At 40.5% G+C, this 19,379-nt stretch overlaps 1 protein-coding gene across 1 annotated transcript; it reads right to left on the bottom strand.

Moving 5' to 3' along the window:
* Nucleotides 1–18,004: 18,004 nt before the first annotated feature.
* On the bottom strand, nt 18,005–19,174 carry LOC131158514 (E3 ubiquitin-protein ligase RMA3-like). Its single transcript, XM_058113387.1, has one exon. The coding sequence runs from the start codon at nt 18,840–18,842 to the stop codon at nt 18,084–18,086; it is 759 nt and encodes a 252-aa protein (XP_057969370.1). The 5' UTR covers nt 18,843–19,174; the 3' UTR covers nt 18,005–18,083.
* Between the last annotated feature and the right edge of the window lie 205 nt (nt 19,175–19,379).

Raw genomic sequence — 19,379 nt, 5'->3', positions numbered from 1 at the left:
AACAAAAAACCAGTTTATTAAGCAGGTTGTTACAATAAAATGTTCCAAAGTTTAATAGCGGGTTTAAGACTCTTGGGATGATTTTTTTGAGAAAGGGTTTTGTAAAATCTAGCCACTAAAAAAATGTTAGAATTGTTAAGATCCCAGTAGCAACAATCAGGCGAACCTCTTCTGACTGAGACTTTATAAATTAACTTTAATTAAGAGCCTGACAGCCTGATTTGCTTTCTTTCCTCTGATTTGCTGATTAAGACTCAGGTCCAAGAAAGGTATGACGTTAGAGAAGTGTAAAACTTTAGCAATTTTTGTAGAAACCCGAACGCCAAAAAGAATGAAATTAGTTTGGCAGGACCCAAACCGTCGATGATTTTATAGAGTTTGGGAAAAATCGTCGCCGGTTTTAGTCAAATGGATGGGTCAACTACTAAACCATCGATAGTTTTGTGAGGGCAGGGAAAACCATCGATGATTTTCCTGCAAGTTTGCTTACTTATGGGCTAAGCAATACATTTTAAAACATAACTTCAAAATTCACTCTCTCTCTCTCTCTCTCTCTCTCTCTCTCTCTCCTCCTCTCTCTCTACTCCCGCCCTCTCATCTCGTCCTCTGCTGTGTTCTCTCGCCACCTCTCCTCCGCCGTCGAACCACCCCTCCCCCTCTTCTCTTCGCTCCCCATCGTCGTGTGCGCGAATCTAGCCCTCGAACTACCCTCATCTCCTCCGTCTCTTTCCCTCCTCGTCATAAAGCGGAAAGGGTAAAGAGGAGGGAGGGGAGCTTCGGGTCAGCCCTCTCGTCTCTCACCTCCTAGGGAGCTCGGTCTCACTCTCTCTGCGAGCTCTCTGTTCGTACGCACCCGCCCTTCGACCAAATCAGTTCTCGTTCTCTCGTAGCCATCTCCTCTCATCCTCTCTCTCTCTTTTTGTAAGAACCCGGACCGTGATATAGGGAATTAATTAATTAAGAGAAGGGTAAATTGGTAATTAAGCAGGCATCGTTGATGAAGCTAGAGTTCGTCGACGAGGAGTGGCCGGGTCAAAGGGTTATAAATAGGTATTTTCATTACTTCTCAGCTAAGAAAACTCAAATTCTCTCTCTATCTCTCTAGGAACTCAACCTACTCTCTATCTTTCTAGATTTCTTCACTGTATGTAATAGGAATCGTAGATCCAACGTTACCATGAGGATCAAGAAAGGATTCTCTACAAGTTCTACAAATTGGATTTTCGTTTTGGGCATTCTCGGGTTTTGGCCCAAAATAGAGGTAAGACTCAGTTTTCAGTTTTGATTCAGTAGTCTTGTAGGTAACATAGTTGTGAGTGAGTTTTGTACTATGGGTTGTAGGTTTTGGAACTCGGTTCGCGGTTTAGGGGTCTTGGAGTTCAGGATTTGTCATTCTGGAAAAGGTAAGGGGGTTCATTTTATGTAGGTTATTTTTGAATTCGAACTAGGTAGAACTGTGGTTCACGGTCCTGTCTGCATTTTGATTACTCATTTGGGGGGATCTGACGGGTAAAATTATGGGTTTTTCATTTAACAGTTTTGGGAAAAATAGGGTATTGGGTTACATTCCTAGTTTTATTGAAAAACCGTATGTATATGGTGATTTATACTGTGTAATAGGGATGACCATGCCTTGAATTTATTTAAACTGTATATGTTTGAAAAATCATGATTTTTGAATTACCAAATAGGTGTGGTTTGTCTGGTTATATGAGCATGCATGGTTGTATTTTGGTGGAATGCAGTCGGAACAGGTTTCTGAGTTGCTCCAAGTACTGAGAGTGTCCGGCTCTATATTCGAGGGCGTATGAAATCACTGGCCATGTTTGGAAAGAGTGTCCGACTCTATATCTGAGGGCGTGAGTGTAACGTCCCTCAATTTCTTAACATAAAATATCACATAATAAATAAAATGGTCAACCCGAACCCGTGGGTAGCGGGGACACCTGTCAAACACAGCGAAAAACCTAGCAGCAGTAAACATAAAATCTCAAACATCCAATCATAAAACATAATACCAGAGCATTTTATACATCCTCACATACATCCAAATATCTCTAGGGTCAAACACAAAATAACTCTGACCCTTTTACAAAACCTTACCCTTCTCACAGGGTAATCTCACTAGCTCAACGGCGGCCCTGACTCGCCAGTCTCTCAGGAGCTCCTGAAAAAAAATTAATTAAGTTTGGGGGTGAGACATTTCTCAGTAAGGGAAAATAAACTAAATACAGTTGTGTGACAACATGAATATTTAATGCATTTGTACGTATACAGTACATTTCATAATTCTATAAACATAATCATATCGTACTGGGTAAACATATATTTTCACATCTGTTAATAAATCATATCATACATAAAATCATCTGTTATAACTGTAGTACTGAAAACAAACCCAGGATGACTAGCTAGCTGGTGTCATGTATTACCCCCCATGACGGGTTGTGCAGCCCGAAGGCGGGACCCGACAATGGCTGGCCGACCACTGCCGAATCAAATATGTCTGTAAGTACGATGAGCCCGCCACACCCTGGTCCAGACTGCCAGGTGGACGTCCACACTCTACTGAAAGCCACATCGACTATCCATCTCCCATCCCCTCGTGGGACGGTAGCACTAATAAGGCCTCGTGCCAAAATGAACCCATAGCTACAGTACCGAGCTCCTGGTCTAAACTAAACTAACATCTTGGTTGTGAAAACATATAATACATGATCACACGTAACATCATTACGGCCTCGTGCCGAAAACATAGATACGGCCTCGCGCCGAAATCATACATATGGCCTCGCGCCAAAATCATAGTAAATATGGCCTCGCGCCAATAATATAAATACGGCCTTGTGCCGATAGCATAAATACGGTCTCGTGCCGATAACATAAATACATGGTCTATTGCCAATAACATAAATACGGTCTCGTGCCGATAACATAAATATATGGCCTCACGCCAAAAACATAGATACGGCCTCGTGCTGATAACATAAATATATGGCCTCACGCCAAAATCGTTTCAAAGAAAGTAAGGCTTTTTGCTCAAAAGATTTTTGCAAATAAATATATGTGAGCTTTTGAATCTTGCAATGGATGTATAAAAAGATTTTTAGCTGTAAGTTTCCGCAAAAATATTTTTCAACAAAATAAATGGGAGAAACCTTAAAGCTTACTCTTAAAATGATTTAAAAAAAAAAAAAAAAGCTTAAGTGAGAGTAAATACTTTTGATGAAGAAATAAATGCCCCAAATAAATCCTCCTCTCGACAACCCTCAAATGCAATAAATTTGCAAGTGAAGGGAGTGAGTAATAATCAAGGCTCTCTTTCAAAATATTTTTCAAAGGAATGAGAGAAAGAGAGTATAAAAATTGCTTACTTTTGATAAAATGGGAATATAAAGCACAAAAACTTTTGAGAGGATTTTTAAGCTAATCAAAAGTACTAATTAAGCTTATGAGTGGGCTATATATAGAGCACCCAAAAATTTTGATAGTTAGGGACATGCTCGTCATTTTTAAAAATTTTAATTAAAAAACTAATGATGTTTAGCGCTGAAAATATATATATACTAAAAATACATCATTTATTACATAATCGTCAAAACCATCACAACATAACTCATATTTTCATAATACCTGAAATCATGCTTGGTTCGTAAAATCTTTCACATCATAATACATTTCACATAAAATAATATTCATGCCACACATATGCTATTAAAAGTCATACTTCATATTCTAAAATCGTGAATTCCTTACATCTCATACATACATATACATTTTAATCATCATAGCAGTATTTTCCCAATCGTACATTTCATTTGTAATACACAATATAACATATGCTTTTCTGAAAATAAATTTACTCATAATCAATAATAATTTGTATGGAAAAATTACTGCTTTAGTTTATTCCCTTACCTGCCTACTGAGAAATCCCTTAGGACCCAAAATTTCACGCCCTTGGCGCCCAAAATTTAATCCCTGCAATTTACATTTTCCCCAGATTAATTAATTTATTTCTTCAAAATAATACTCATCTAGCCTTCCCTAGGCTCCATATATCTCAAATTAATATTTAAACTATTATTTAACATCCCCACTTATTTTTTTCAAATTTTTCCTGCGGGTCCCAAAATTACACCCGTGGCGCTCACCCGGGCCCTAAATTCCAGAAATCCTACTTCAATCCCAAATGCTTAATATTTTAGCATTTCTAAATTAATGCTAACTAATTAAAAATAAGCCCCTTAATAATCGCCGCACCCCAAATTTAGGGTTTTGGCCCGACACCCCCACGAGAATTCCGTCCTACTAGACTTATAGAGAATCATCCCTAGATTCTCGTGGTGGTGTCTGTTTGTCAATTGGGCTTATATTTTGCAAGAAATTAAAGAAAAAGGAAAAAATGGCTTATCCTAGGGAATACGCCTACGCCGCTCCTACCACCGATTCGCTTCGGTAGAAATGACGGCAGCAGCGAATGGAGTCCAGTGGTATCTTCGGATTTTCGATCAGGCGAAAATCCGTCATGAAATCGAGGAGAGAGGGAGAGAGAGAGAGAGATGACTTGCAAACACAGGAGAGTAAAAGAAAAGAAAAGAAAAGAATGAAAAAGAAGAAGAAAGGTTGGGGGGGGGGGGGGCAAGAATCATTCTTAAGAAGTCACCTGAAGCTTCTTTGAAGCTTCAGGTGATTTTATATATATATATATATTAATATAATAATAATAATAATATATTTTATTTTAAAAAAAATAAATTTTAATTATTATTATTATTATTTTTAATATCCAATTAATTAATTAATTAATTAATATATATTTTTTAATTAATTTAATTTTTTTTTAAATTTAAATTTAATTTATTTATTTTTTTTAAAAAATTTATTTTTATTTTTATTTTATTTTTTGAAATCTTTCTATTAATCCTTTATATCTCTTTTTGGGGTTTTTATAGTGAGCCTTACCAGCTGATCACCGAAGGGTGTGGATCCACCAGTTTGTACCGGTACCATGCCATGGGAGCCTAGGCTTCGCCATGTTCCGGGGATGCCGTGTATCATGGGCCGACTACCGGCCGACGCCGGATATTGCGGGCCGGCTTCGGGTCGAATGGTGTGATGACACTGGGTTACTTGATCATGTGTGTGTGCGTGTATGCACTGTTTTGAAACTATTTGAAAGTATTGGAACTGCATTAATTGTGTATGTTTTGCTGTCATGATAACACTCAAATGCCACACACTGATATAACATGTATCTGCCTTACTGAGAGGTGTCTCACCCCTGCTGTATGTATATATTTTTCAGGTCCTTCAGGTAACCGGAGCTAGCTTCCTAGTGTAGGAGCGTAGTGGTGTAAGTCCTAAGCTTGTGTTGGGTGGTCTTTTGGGAGTTTTGGTTGCCACCTAGGTTTGTGTTGTATTTTGTGGAGTTTGACTCCTTTGTATAGACTCTAGTGTGGTACTGAATGTGTAAAAAAGATTTGTCTTTCGTTGTATATTGGTGATATGTGTGGATGTGTTTAGGGTGCTTGGAAACCCCACGAGGTCGGACCCTTATCCATTGTATTGTATCTTGGCATTGTATGATACAGGGACAACTTAGGTTACTTTTTCACCCTTGGGTCCCATTGTCGGGTTTGAGGCTTGATAGCTTGGTATCAGAGCTAACCAGGTTGTTAGGTCTTGTAGACTTGGTTAGGCATAACTTTGTGTACATACCAGAGTATAGGAGGTTGGATGTGGGTAGAGTTGGTTGAGGGATGTTTTGTTGCTAGACCGGGATTCGTCGACGATGTTCTGTGTTTTCCCTGGAATGATGATTCTAATAAAATGATGGCAAACCATTGGTGACTTTCGTGTCAATGCGATAGGATAGATCTGGGCCTGATAGGTAGTGGTTAACATGACTGTGGTTAGATAATTGTGTTAACTATACGTGTTGTAGGAGTCTTGATAGAACTCTATTGTGTTTTCATAATGGAGCCCAAGGATAATGACCTAGGAAGTGGCTCCGAGGAGACGGCGAGTGATGAGTCTCCTACTGTGCCTTGAGGTTTGATGAGGTGGGTGTTGCGGGAGATTGGGCGGAGTGTGAGGAGAAGCGAACGTTCTCTTATGCTTGTGGGGTGCACTATTGAGAGGTTCACATGCGTGCATCCTCCAACGTTCTTAGGGGGACATGACCCGACGATAGTAGAGGAGTGGTTTGAGAAGATTGAGAGGATTTTGGAGGTCCTACAATGCACGGACAGGCAAAGAGTCCTCTATGCTACTTTCCAGTTGTTAGAGAAGGTAGGGCGTTGGTGGATTGTAGTGAATCTGCTGGAAGAGTGGAGGAACGGTCCTGTGGAGATGTCTTGGAGCCGTTTTAAGGAGGTGTTCTTTGACAGATACTTCTCGACTTCTGTACGTGATGCTAAGGCAGATGAGTTTTGTACGCTGACTCAGGGGAGTATGATGGTGCAGGGGTATACTGTGATGACCTAAAGAATAATGATATTTAAATAATAAAGAGGGAAGGAAATGGAAACAGAAACAGAAGGTGGCAGCAGACTTCGTCGACGACCTTACACTTTGGGAGTAATAACTGAGGAATTTAATTAAGGACTCGTCGACGAATACATGTGATTTGTCGACGAGGATAACATAGGGTCTCGTCAACGAGGGTATGTTTCGTTGACAAGAAGATATCGAGAGAATATTTGGGGTGACTCTGAATTTGATCGACGAAGGAGAGAGCTCATTGACGAATTTCCTATTGTCCTCGTCGACCAGGTGACGTGGCTCGTCGACGAAGCTACTAGTATAAATTGTGTGAAATTCGGGTTTAAACGAAGAAAATTAGGAAAAAAAATCATTCTCTCTCTCTCTCTCCTCTACGGTTTCTCTCTCCTCTCTCTTTGATTTCGGCTCCCTCATTCGCCAAATTGACGATCTAAGGTCACCACGATGCTCCTGTGGAAGTTCTCTCCAAATCCATCGGAGTGGATCGTTGGTGGAAGTAAGTTGAAATTCATCCCTGGGTTGAGGTAAGACTTTTTATTTGAAATTTGGTTTTTCCATAGTTGAAGGAAATGATGTACTCAAATAAATACTGAAATTTAGTTCTGGGAATTATCATTTTCAGGGTACAGCTCAGGGTTTCCTACGAGTGTAAGACTAGTATTATAGAAGGGCTTTTCAGTTGTCAGGTAAGGGGGTAAATTAAAACAGTTATTTTTCATTGAAATTACTATTATTTAATAGTAGAATAATTTTCAGAAAGCATGTGATTATATATGAGAATAATTGAGAAAATATAAGTTTGGGAAAATATTGCAATTGTACAGGAAATGTGATTTTAGAATGGAATATATGGTTTCATTCAATTCATGTGGCATTAATATTGTTTTATATATATATTATACCATGTTAAGTTAGATTTACAAAATAAAGCATGTTTACAAATATTTTTAGGAATAACATGATATGATTTCAGAATATATGATATGTTCGGCGCAAGGCCATAATTGATGATCGGCACAAGGCCGCAATTATTCATGTTATTCGGCGCAAGGCCGCATTTATTCATGTTTTCGGCGCGAACCCGTAATTATTATGTTAATGTAGAATTTAGAAATGCTATTATTTGATTTACGATGAACATCATATGTTTATGTACTATATGTTATCAGAACTTGGATGTTAGTTTAGTTCAGTTTAAGGAGCACAATACCGTAACTTATAGATCAGACATCTACGATCAGATTGGTGCTAACCAACCCACGAGGGGGTGGGAGATGGTTAGTTGATGTGGCTTCTATTGTAGAGTTGTAGACGTCCACCTGGCAGTTTGGACTAGGGTGTGGTGGACCCATCGTACTTACAAACATTTTTGACTTAGCAGTGGTCAGCCAGCCATTGCCGGGTCTCACCTTCGGGCTATACAACCCATCATTGGGGGTAATACATGATTAGTATGATTACTAGAAAGTATGAAATTATATGTTTATCTAACCATATTATGATTTATGTTTTATGGTATGTGGAATGTACAATATATGTATTATAACATTAAATATTCATGTTGCCACACATCTGATTTTAATTTGTCTACCCTTACTGAGTGGTGTCTCACCCTAAGTTTAAATTATTTTAGGAAACCCAGAGAAACCGGCGGGTCAGGGCCGCCGCTGAGTGAGTTGAGTTTCCCTGCTAGAAGGGTAAGTTCTAATCTAGGATTAGGAGATTTCTGTTGTAAGATCCTAGGTTTATTTTGATGTTTTGGAGATTGTATATAAACACAGTATCTTTGGGAATATAGTAGACTCTAGTATTATGTAATTTATGGTTGAAGAATGTGATTTACATTTACTGCTATCTAGGTTCCACTGTGTATGACAGGTATCCCCACTACCCATGGGTTTGGGTTGACTATTTTATTTATTATGTTTTGTTATATGATAAGATAAGAAGGTCATTACATATGCTGCTCGGTATATAGAGCTATCCCGGTTTGCACCTTGTTTGGTTTCGAACGAGTACAAGAAGACTCGGAGGTTCAAGAAGGGCCTGAGGAAGGATATCTGCACACTAGTGGGTATCCTTATGATCTGTGAGTTCTCGGTTTTGGTGGATAAAGCCACTATGATTAAGACTGGTATCCGAGAGGACGAGGTGGATCAAGAGCCGAAGAAGAGGCCAGTACCTTCTGGTTTTCAGTATGGATCTCGTTAGGGATCGTGAAAGAAGAGGAATAGGGGCTCGGGTTACGGATAGAATACCGACTATCAGGGTTCTTAAATGAGCTAGGTGGGTAATCGTTGTACCAGGTGCTACAGTGGCATAGTGGTGAGTGCTAGTCGTTTGGGGGTAACTACTACAACTGTGGTTAGTTAGGTCACATGGCTCGGGATTGTCACGCACCAAAGAGGGGTATGCCTTCTTTGAGTCAGAATCGGGGGAGTAATCAGGTATCCTGGGGAACTCACCAGACGAATACATGTAGTAACCGGGAAAAAAAAATAAAATTTTAAAAAAAATATATAATAATAAAATAATAAAATAAAATAAATTAATTAAATTAACAAGTAAAATGAATAGTATGATAAGGAATATATATATTGAAGCATGTATATATATATGTGTGTGTGTGTGTGTGTATATATATATATAAGTAAGTTATTATGATATGTATTTAATATAAAGGTTAAAGGTATATATATATATATATATATATATATATATATATAGAAAGTGGAAAGCTTCTTCAAGAAGCTTACTTGGATTTTTTTTTGGAAGTGCTCTCTCTCTCTCTCTCTCCTCTCTCTCTCTCTCTCTCTCTCTCTCTCTCTCTCTCTCTCTCTCTCTCTCTCCTACGACTCTCTCTCTCTTCGATTCCGGGCTAGTTTTACACCGGATCGACAAACCGAAAACCACCACGATGCTCTTGGCGAAGTTCTCTACAAGTCTGCCGGAACGGATCGTCAGGAAAACGAAGTTGGATTTCATCCCAAATCCAAGGTAAGGCTTTATATTCAATATTTGGATTTTTGACAGTTGAAGAAAGTAATATACGCGTAAAAATACTGAACTTTAATACTGGAAATTTTCAGTTCCAGGGTATTGATTGGGAACGTTGGGAATCATCCCTAAGTTGAGGTAAGACTTTTTAAGTCGAATTTGACTTAGTGGTAGTTATAGAAAATGTTGTACGTACGAAAATACTAAACTTTAATTCTGCGAGTTTTCATTTTCAGGGTAGTGAGTTGAGAACCTCGTGGGTACGGGGAAGATTTTCTTAGGGGCTTTTCAGGAATCAGGTAAGGGAATAAACAAAACTAGTTTTGTTTTGAGAAAATGTATGTATATATATATATAGCATTTGGTTTCAGGAAAAATAAATATATTTATATATATGATTTATATTTGGAAAATACTGTTTAAATGATGATATGTTGAATACGTAGAAAATTTGTTTAGTGTGGCATGAGTATAAAAATGTTGTGAAATACTGTTTTTTTTGGAATGGGGATGATATGGATTTCTATGATGGAAAACCGGCGTACCGTCCGAGATATTTTTATATGTATATGTGATTTTCCGGCGTATGGGCCGTGCTATGTGGATGAGATTTTCCGGCGTACGGGCCGTGCTATGTGATTTGCCAGCGTACGGGCTGTGCTATGTGATTTGCTAGCGTACGGGCTGTGTTATGTGATTTGCCGGCGTACGGGCCGTGCTATGTTAAAATGTGTAATACCGGCGTACGGGCCGATGATTTTTATGATACACGTATATATGTGAAATGTTATGATTGATGTGAAAATAAATGACATGAGATATTTATGTATCACGGTTTTAGTATATGTATATGATATCAGAACCTGGTTGGCTTGGTCTCGGCTAGCACTTGCACGGTACCGTTGCTATGTGTCCATGGTCCTCGTGATCATGATATCTGTGTTAACGCCGCTGTACGGAGTGGTGTGAGATTGGATGGTCGATGTGGTTATTTTCAAGAAGTGTGCTGTTATCGCCCCTGGTGTACGGACCAGTCTGGGCAAACCCATCGGACCTACAGACTACTGTTTGACTTAGCACTGGTCGGCCAACCATTGTCAGGTCCCGCCTTCGGGCCACACAACCCAATCATGTGAGGGTAATACATGACAACAGCCAGCTAACCTACTAGGATTGTTTTATATTATTATTAGTGTATGAGATGAGACATGTATGTTTTCCCAGATTTGATAAACAGTATTGAATATGTTATGTATGGTATATGTAGAACACATAATACTCATGTTGCCACACACTGGTATTAGTTTATTTCCCTTACTGAGAGGTGTCTCACCCCTAAATCTTATACATTTTTCAGGAGCCCCTAATCAGAGAGCGGGAAAAGCCCCGCTGATCTAGATCAGTTGTTTGCCCTCTTTGGAAGGGTGAGTTTTTGGTAGGGACAGTTAGGTTTTGTGGGGATTGTCCCTAGATTTCATTTTTGAGATGTATATACTGTGAGATAGTAATTGTAGTGACTCTGGTATGTGTTATGCACATTATGATGAGATGTATATGATTTTATACTTTCTGCTGCGTAGGCTTCTGTTGTATGTTTTGTTATATCCCTGGTGCCCACGGGCCCAGGTGGATTGTGACCTGCTGAGTTGGAATGTATGATGTGATGATAATTTATTTATAAAAAAAAAAATATATGTGAAAAAGGAGCAGGTCGTTACAATACAGCTCCAGTGAGGGTGTACTCGCTTACTCCAGTTGATGCTGAGCATGCAGGGAATGTGGTGACATGTACTATGATGTTGCTTTTAAGTAGAGTTGTGGTTTTATTTGATTTGGGTGCGACCGACTCCTTTATATCTGTTAATTTTGTGAAACTGTGTGGGGTGGAGACCCAAGTCATGGAAGAGGAATTGTTTGTAGCCACACCATCCAGGGGTATATCATTCTGTGGGAGGATGTTGGAGGACTGTCCAGTGGTAATCCAGGGGAAGCTGCTACCAGCAAACCTTGTAGTATATGACATGTCAGGGTTTGATGTTATATTGGGAATGAATTGGTTATTCTCCAGATATGCTGTGATCAACTTTCGTAGGAAGGTGGTAGTGTTCAGACCTCCTTGGGAGTAGGAGTACGAGTTTATGGGATCGTGTGTGCGTTCTATGCAACAGATTCTATCAACATTGCAGGCGAGGAGATTACTCTTGGATGAATGTCAGGGGTACTTGGCTTGTGTAAGGGAACCACCGCGAGATGAGTTAAGGCTCAAGGATATTCGGATAGTCAGCGAGTTCCCGGATGTGTTTCCAGATGATTTGCCCGGTTTACCTCCGGATCGTGTGGTGGAGTTCGCAATAGAGTTACTGCCTGGTAAGACATTGATCTCTAAAGCTTCGTACTGGATGGCTCTAGCAGAACTTCAGGAGTTGAATGAGCAGTTACCAGAATTACTAGACAAGGGTTTTATTCACCCCAGTGTTTCACCCTGGGAGCTCTAGTACTATTTGTGAAAAAGAAAAACGGGTTAATGCGCATGTGCATTGATTATCATGAGATTAATAAGGTGACTGTGAAGAATCGCTATCCTTTGCCTCATATTGGTGATCTCTTTGACCAGTTGCAAGGAACGCAGGTCTTTTCGAAGATTGACCTACGGTCAGGATATCATTAGGTGAGGGTCAAATCTGAGGATGTAGTGAAGATTGCTTTTTGTACTAGATATGACCAATACGAGTTTCTAGTCATGTCGTTTGGGTTGATGAATGCTCTGGCAGTGTTCATGGATCTTGTGAACAAGGTTTTCCATGAGTACCTAGACTAGTTTGTGGTGGTGTTTATTGATGATATTCTAGTATACTCGAGGAGTATGGAAGAGCATGAGAACCATCTGAGGTTAGTATTACAGATTCTACGAGAGAAGAAGCTGCATACTAAACTGAACAAGTGTGAATTCTTCTTGAATAAGGTGGCATTTTAAGGCCATATAGTGTCTGGTGATGATATATCAGTTGATCCTAGCAAGATCAAAGTTGTGGTTGATTGGGTGAGGCCGAAGAGTGTGCAGGAGGTTCGGAGTTTTTTGGGACTAGCGAGTTATTATCATCGGTTCGTGGAAGGGGTTTCTAAGTTATCTGGGCCTTTAACTCGATTGACCAGGAAGGGGGTAAAGTTTGAATGGACCAGTGATTGCAAGCAGTGTTTTCAAGAGTTGAAGCATCGGCTGGTTACTGCTCTGGTGTTAACCATTCCTTCTAGGGATGGCGATTTTGTGTTTTATAGTGATGCGTCTCTGAAAGGTTTGGGTTGCGTGCTTATGCAACAGGGTAAGGTAATAGCTTATGCTTTTCGATAACTAAAGGATTATGAGAAGAATTACCCGACGCATGATCTGGAGTTGTTTGCTAGCGACACTATTTGTATGGTGTGCAATGCCAGATTTTCACTAATCACAAAAGCCTCAGGTACTTTTTCATGCAGAAGGAGTTGAATATGAGATAGAGACGGTGGCTTGAGTTGATTAAGGACTACAATTACACCATCAGTTATCACCTAGGAAAAGCTAATGTGGTAGCCAATGCGTTGAGTCGGAAGTCAAATCATGTGGCAGTATTTGCAGTTGTAGCTTAGCATCACATTAGACAGGATATGGAGAGCTCAGGTATAGAGTTAGTTCGTGGTGATCATAAGGCTTTCCTTACTAGTTTGGTGGTTCAGCCGACTTTGTTTGAGCCTATAAAAGCCGCGCAGGCTAGTGATGCGGAGTTGACAGAGGTTGTGGAAAAGGTACAATAGGGATTGGCTTTAGAGTTCAACATCTCTAAGGGAGGCGTGTTGAGGTTTGGGATCAGACTATGTGTTCTGAATGAGGATAAGATCAGAAGGATGATTCTGAAGGAAGCACATCGCTCTTTGTATACGGTATATCCAGGTAGTACAAAGATGTATCGGGACTTGCGTGAGACCTTCTGGTGGAGTGGTATGAAGAGGCAGATTGCTCAGTTCATGGAGCAGTGTCTGACGTGTTAGCAGGTAAAAGCTGAACATTAGAAGCCGGAAGGGCCGTTACAGCCCTTAGCTATTCCGGTGTGGAAAAGGGAGCATATTTCCATGGACTTTGTGACCGTATTGCCACCAGTACTTCACGGGCAGAATACTATTTAGGTGATTGTGGACAGGTTGACAAAATCTACTCACTTCTTACCGATGAAGGTTAGCTACCCTTGAGTAGGCTAGTAAACATGTATGTGCATTAGATAGTTAGAATGCATGAGGTACCAGTGTCCATTTTATCAGATCGAGACCCGAGGTTTACTTCTCGATTCTGGATGAGCTTGTAGGAAGCATTGGGGACGAAGCTTACTTTCAGTACAGCGTTCTAGCCCCAGACTGATGGACAGTCGGAGAGAACGATTCAGATATTGGAGGATATGTTGCAGGCTTACGTGTTATATTTCGGTGGTAGCTGGATACAGTTTATGCCACTAGTATAGTTTGCTTATAACAACAGCTTCCAGACTAGTATCGAGATGGCACCGTTCGAGGCTCTGTATGGTCGAAAGTATTGATCTCCTCTGTATTGGAGTGAGGTTGGTGAACGTCAGGTGTTAGGACCTGAACTTGTGCAGAAAGCATCTGAGAGGGTAGGTTTGATTCGAGAAAGGATTAAATCAGCTTAGAGTCTACATAAGAGCTACGCAGATGTTTGCCGCCATGAGTTGGAGTCCGAGGTGGGGGGTAAGGTATTTTTGAGGATCGATCCGATGAAAAGGGTGATAAGATTTGGGAAGAAGGGCAAGCTGATCCCGAGGTACATCAGACCATTCGAGGTTCTTGAGCGAGTGGGTCCGGTAGCCTATAGGATTGCACTACCCCCTGCACTCTCGAGGGTCCACGACGTGTTTCACATATCCATGTTGAGGAGGTACGTGTTGGATCCTTCATATGTTATTAGCTATGAGAATATAGAGATTGGGGATACTTTAGTGTATGAGGAGATACATATTCAGATTCTTGATCATAAAGTTCAGAAGCTACGCACCAAGGACATATCTTTGGTGAAGGTATTGTGGCAGAATCACGAGGTTAAGGAAGCTTCTTGGGAATTGGAAGCAAAAATACGCCGGAAGTATCCACAGTTGTTCTGAGTTATGTACATTACCCTACTTTGTATTGGAATAGGTGGTTGGTCTTGAGGAGTGTGTGTATTTGTGAAATCCTGCGATGATTTATGTTTGTAACCACCGTATTCCTTCGCTATAAGTGAGAGTATGTATATGTTGTGACAGGCCTATATTATAGTAGCCGCTGATTTTTCTTCCTAAAGTTGGGTATGTGTTTGACTATATGAATGAGTTTATGAGTAAGAGATTGCAAATTTTGAGGACGAAATTTTTGTAAGGAGGGGAGGTTGTAAGAATCCAAACCATAATATAGGGAATTAATTAATTAAGAGAGGGGTAAATTGGTAATTAAGTAAGCTTCGTCGACGAAGCCAGAGTTTGTCGATGAAGTTTTTGTAGTTATCGGCGATGAAGTGCAGAGTCTCGTCAACGAGGAGTGGCCGGGTCAAAGGGTTATAAATAGATATTTTCATTACTTCTCAGTTAAGAAAACTCAAATTCTCTCTCTATCTCTCTAGAAACTCAACCTACTCCTTATCTCTCTAGATTTCTTTGTCGTATGTAGCGGGAATCGTAGATTCGACGTTACCATGAGGACTAGGAAAGGATTCTTTACAAGTTCTACGGATTGGATTTTCGTTTCGAGCATTCTCGGGTTTTGGCCCAAAATAGAGGTAAGGCATGGTTTTCAGTTCTGATTCTTAGTCTCGTAGGTAACAGAGTTGTGAACGAGTTTTGTACTATGGGTTGTAGGTTTGAGAACTCGGTTCGCAGTTTAGGGGCCTTGGGGTTCGGGATTTGTCATTCGGGAAAAGGTAAGGAGATTTAGTTTATGTAAGTTATTTTTGAAATTGGACTCGGTAGAACTGTGGTTGGCGGTCCTGTGTGCATTTTGATTACTCATTTGGGGGGATCGAATGGGTAAAATTATGGGTTTTTCATGATATAGTTTTGGGAAAAGAAAGGTATTGGGTTACATCCCTGGTTTTGTTGGAAAACCGTTTAAATATGGTGATTTATACTGTGTAATAAGGTTGACTGTGCTTTGACTTTATTTAAACTGTATATGTTTGGAAAATCATGATTTTTGGATTACCAAATGGGTGTGGTTTATCTGGTTATATGAGCATGCATGGTTGTGTTTTGGTGGAATGCAATCGGAACTGGATTCTGAAGTATTCTAGGTACTCAGAGTGTCAGACTTTATATTCAAGGGCATATGAAATCACTGGCCATGTTTGGAAAGAGTGTCTGGTTCTATATCCGAGGGAGTGGGCCTTATCGGCTGATCACCGAAGGGTGTGGATCCACTAGTTTGTACCGGTACGATGCCATGGGAGCCTGGGATTCGCCATGTGCTGGGGACGCCATGTATCGCGGGCCGGCTATGGGCCAATGTCGGATATTTCGGGCCGGCTTTGGGCTGAAGGGTGTGACAACACCAGGTTACTTGATTGTGTGTGTGTGCGTGTATGCACTGTTTTGAAACTATTTTGTCAAAGTACTGGAACTGCATTTAACTGTGTATGTCTTACTGAGAGGTGTCTCACCCCTACTCTACGTACATATTTTTCAGGTCTTTCGGGTAACTAGAGCCAACTTCCTAGTGTAGGAGCGTAGTGGTCGGGGTACTGCGGGAAGTGCCTGGGTAAGTCATAAGCTTGTGCTGGGTGGTCTTTTAGGAGTTTTGGCTACCACTTGGGTTTGTGCTGTATTTTGTGGAGTTTGACTCCTTTGTATAGACTTTGGTATGGTACAGAATGTATAAAAAAGATTTGTCTTCCGCTATATATTGGTGATATGTATGGATGTGTTTAGGGTTCTTGGATACCCCAAGGGGTTGGATCCTTATCCATTGTACTGTATCTTGGCATTGTATGATACAAAGACATGTTAGATTACTTTTTCACCTTTGGGTCCCATTGTCGGGTTCAGGGCGCGACACACTCTCTCTCTTTCTTTGGGTTTTTGGACTCTCTCTCTCTCTCTCTCTCTCTCTCTCTACTCTCACTTTCTCGTGGCTCTCTCTCTCCCGTAGGCTCACTCGGAGCCGTACTTAGCCTTCGATCATCTTTCACTTCTTTCTTGGCTTGCCGGTTCGTTTTCAGCAGCGAATCAAAATGTTAGGGTTTTTCGTTTTTCGAATGGAGTCAGTTTTTTTTTTTTAGGAACAGGTAAGGGGATTAAGTTATATGTATACTTATGATTTCAAAGGTTCTTTCGAAAACCAACCGTTCAAAGTGGGGTTTTATAAACTATGCACTACAAAAAACTGGTTTTTAAGGACAAAATTATTAGTGACGGTATCAATTTCGTCACTAAAGGTGGGTATTAGTGACGGCCAACCTCATCGACAAGACAACGCCTTTGTCGACGAATCATCCATACATTTAGTCGACGAATCGGCTCCTTCGGCCACGAACCCTATTATGATATTTTACAAATGTTCGGTATCTTTTCATCGACGAGATTCTGAATTTCGGTGACGAAGAGTACGAGGGCCTTCATCGACGAGAACAATGGCTTCGTCGACGAAGCCTACAAAATTTACCGTTTACTCTTTTGCTATTTAGTCAATCCACATATCTCGGGTTGAGTTCTTACAAAATGAAATTGTATTTTGATAATGTAATCTTAAATATAAAACTTTAATTAGTGATTTTGCATCTTAAAAAGTTTGAAAAATTAATTTTAAATAAAAATAAAAATTCAACGAAATATTAAGACCCCTAATTAAATCATTCACCTAGGGTCCCATATTGCGAAGAGCCGGCCCTAAATAAGAGAGGGGCGACTCAGATGGTTTGGGCACTTGCAACGTATAGAGGCGACATAGTGCACCAGTGAGGAAGATTAAGTTAATTTGTGGGGCGTAGTAGAAGGGGTAGGGGTAGACTTAAAATAACTTAGAATGAGATAGTGAATAATGATTTAATAGCCCTACATTTATCAAAAGAATTGATCTATGATCGCATAAATTGACGGAAAAAAATTCATATAGTTAATCCTACGTAATGGGACTTAAGACTTAATATATACATATAAAGAACTCTAGTGTGCAAAAGGATATGTAATGCACATCTTCAAATTTTTCAGTAACAAAAGAAAATGAACAGAATTTTGTAACTTTATTTCCTTGGGCTCATATATAATTGTACAGTATGCCTTCAGATTAAACTCACTTTTGGTAGGGAAAGAGAACAAAATGGAGAAATATCGCAGACAATAAATCCACATCTGAAGGGACCCTCCTTCAGAACATATTCACAGGCAGAAGTGCATGTTTTAATCTTCTAATTGCAAGTTCAAGGCAAATAGCAAGTTGGTACATATAATTAGCTTCTGCATGAGATCCTTTTTCCAAAAAAATTGACATGGAACCATGGGGTAAAAGTATATGTCATAATTCTTCATAATTTGCACAACTATATATACAAGGGAGCGGAAAAAAAGAGTTTATTGTCAAAACAAGAGAAGGCAAAGCAGAAAGCAACAGAAAAGAAAGAATGAAATTCTGTTAAGAGACATGTCAGCTTGCATTTCCTGCGTTCTCAGAATTCTATGACCACTACGTCTTCTCCCACCCATCAGATGAGCATAAGAATTCTGATGATTATGAGGGTAACTAAACAAGCTTGTGTCCGAGCTCCCAAACATGCTGCTATACACCATCTTCCCTAAGATCCCAACCATTGGACCAAAAACGATCGGCGACGTCACGTCGCGGAGATCGGCCGATGCTGCGGCATAACCTCCGTGATGAGGATGAGGATCGTGAAGAACGCGCGGACTACGATGCGGGTTCGGGGGGGATGATGCTGCAGCAGTAATCAGGTTATGCAATCCACAGGCTGCTGGTCTGCGAGGGACAGCCACACCGCTGAGGTTGGGCCTTTTGGGTTCGGAGGGGAAGGAGGGCGAGCCGCTCCCATAGAGAGGAACTACTGTAGCTGGGGAGACATCGGCCTTACAAACCGGGCATTTCTGCTTATGGTCTGCGGCCAGCGCCGGAGAGGTTTGGAAATGGATCCAGTTGTAAATGCAGGGCCAGCAGAAGAGATGGCCGCAGAGGGTGACCACCGGGTCGTGGGCTGAGTCTAAACAAATGTTACAATCAAAGCAACCATTAGGATTTTCTGCAGCAGTGGTTGAACCAGCTGAGACGATGTTCTTCCATTTCTGCTTGAGAGAAGCAGCATCACCCAAGTCGAATCGTGCCATGGGCAGATGGGCTTGTGACTAAGGCTGTCTGTGTATACAAAAGTGGATCTTGATCTTCTAATCATATATATTATACACAGAGAGATTGAAATTTGGAAAGGCCAGAGTGTGCATGCTGAAAGAGAGTACAAAACAATAAAGATCACTGATCGAACAAAGAGATAAGGTTGGTTGCATAGGCTTGCTTCTTTGCATATGTGGAATCGTGCAAAAGTCCATGAGCTTTCCAGCTCAGCTCAGGATAAAAGAAGGCTGAAAAGCCGGGGTTTAGTTAACACTTCACAGAAAGGTCAGAATTACTGGACACATGGCTTCGTGGCGAACAATGGGGAGACACAATTTGAGAGTGCATACCAATTCAAATTAATACAACTAAGACGACTTTGTTTGTCGTGTGTCAGTAAGGTGCTGTTTGTTTTGGTAAAATCTAAAGAAATATCTTCCTGTCACACGTCACACGTCACACGAGTTGTTGTAGTGATCTGGGAGAGTGTGAACTCCACGCAGATCCACATCAGTCCGTGTTTTGCCTACTCA

Source organism: Malania oleifera, chromosome 1 (assembly GCF_029873635.1).
Source record: "Malania oleifera isolate guangnan ecotype guangnan chromosome 1, ASM2987363v1, whole genome shotgun sequence".
Lineage (NCBI taxonomy): Eukaryota > Viridiplantae > Streptophyta > Magnoliopsida > Santalales > Ximeniaceae > Malania > Malania oleifera.
The sequence above is the reverse complement of the archived record's forward strand: the minus strand, read 5'-3'. Positions and strand labels throughout refer to the sequence as shown.

Coding starts and splice junctions, on each gene's coding strand:
- LOC131158514 (XM_058113387.1), bottom strand. CDS start 18,842: ATGGCACGATTCGACTTGGGTGATGCTGCTTCTCTCAAGCAGAAATGG.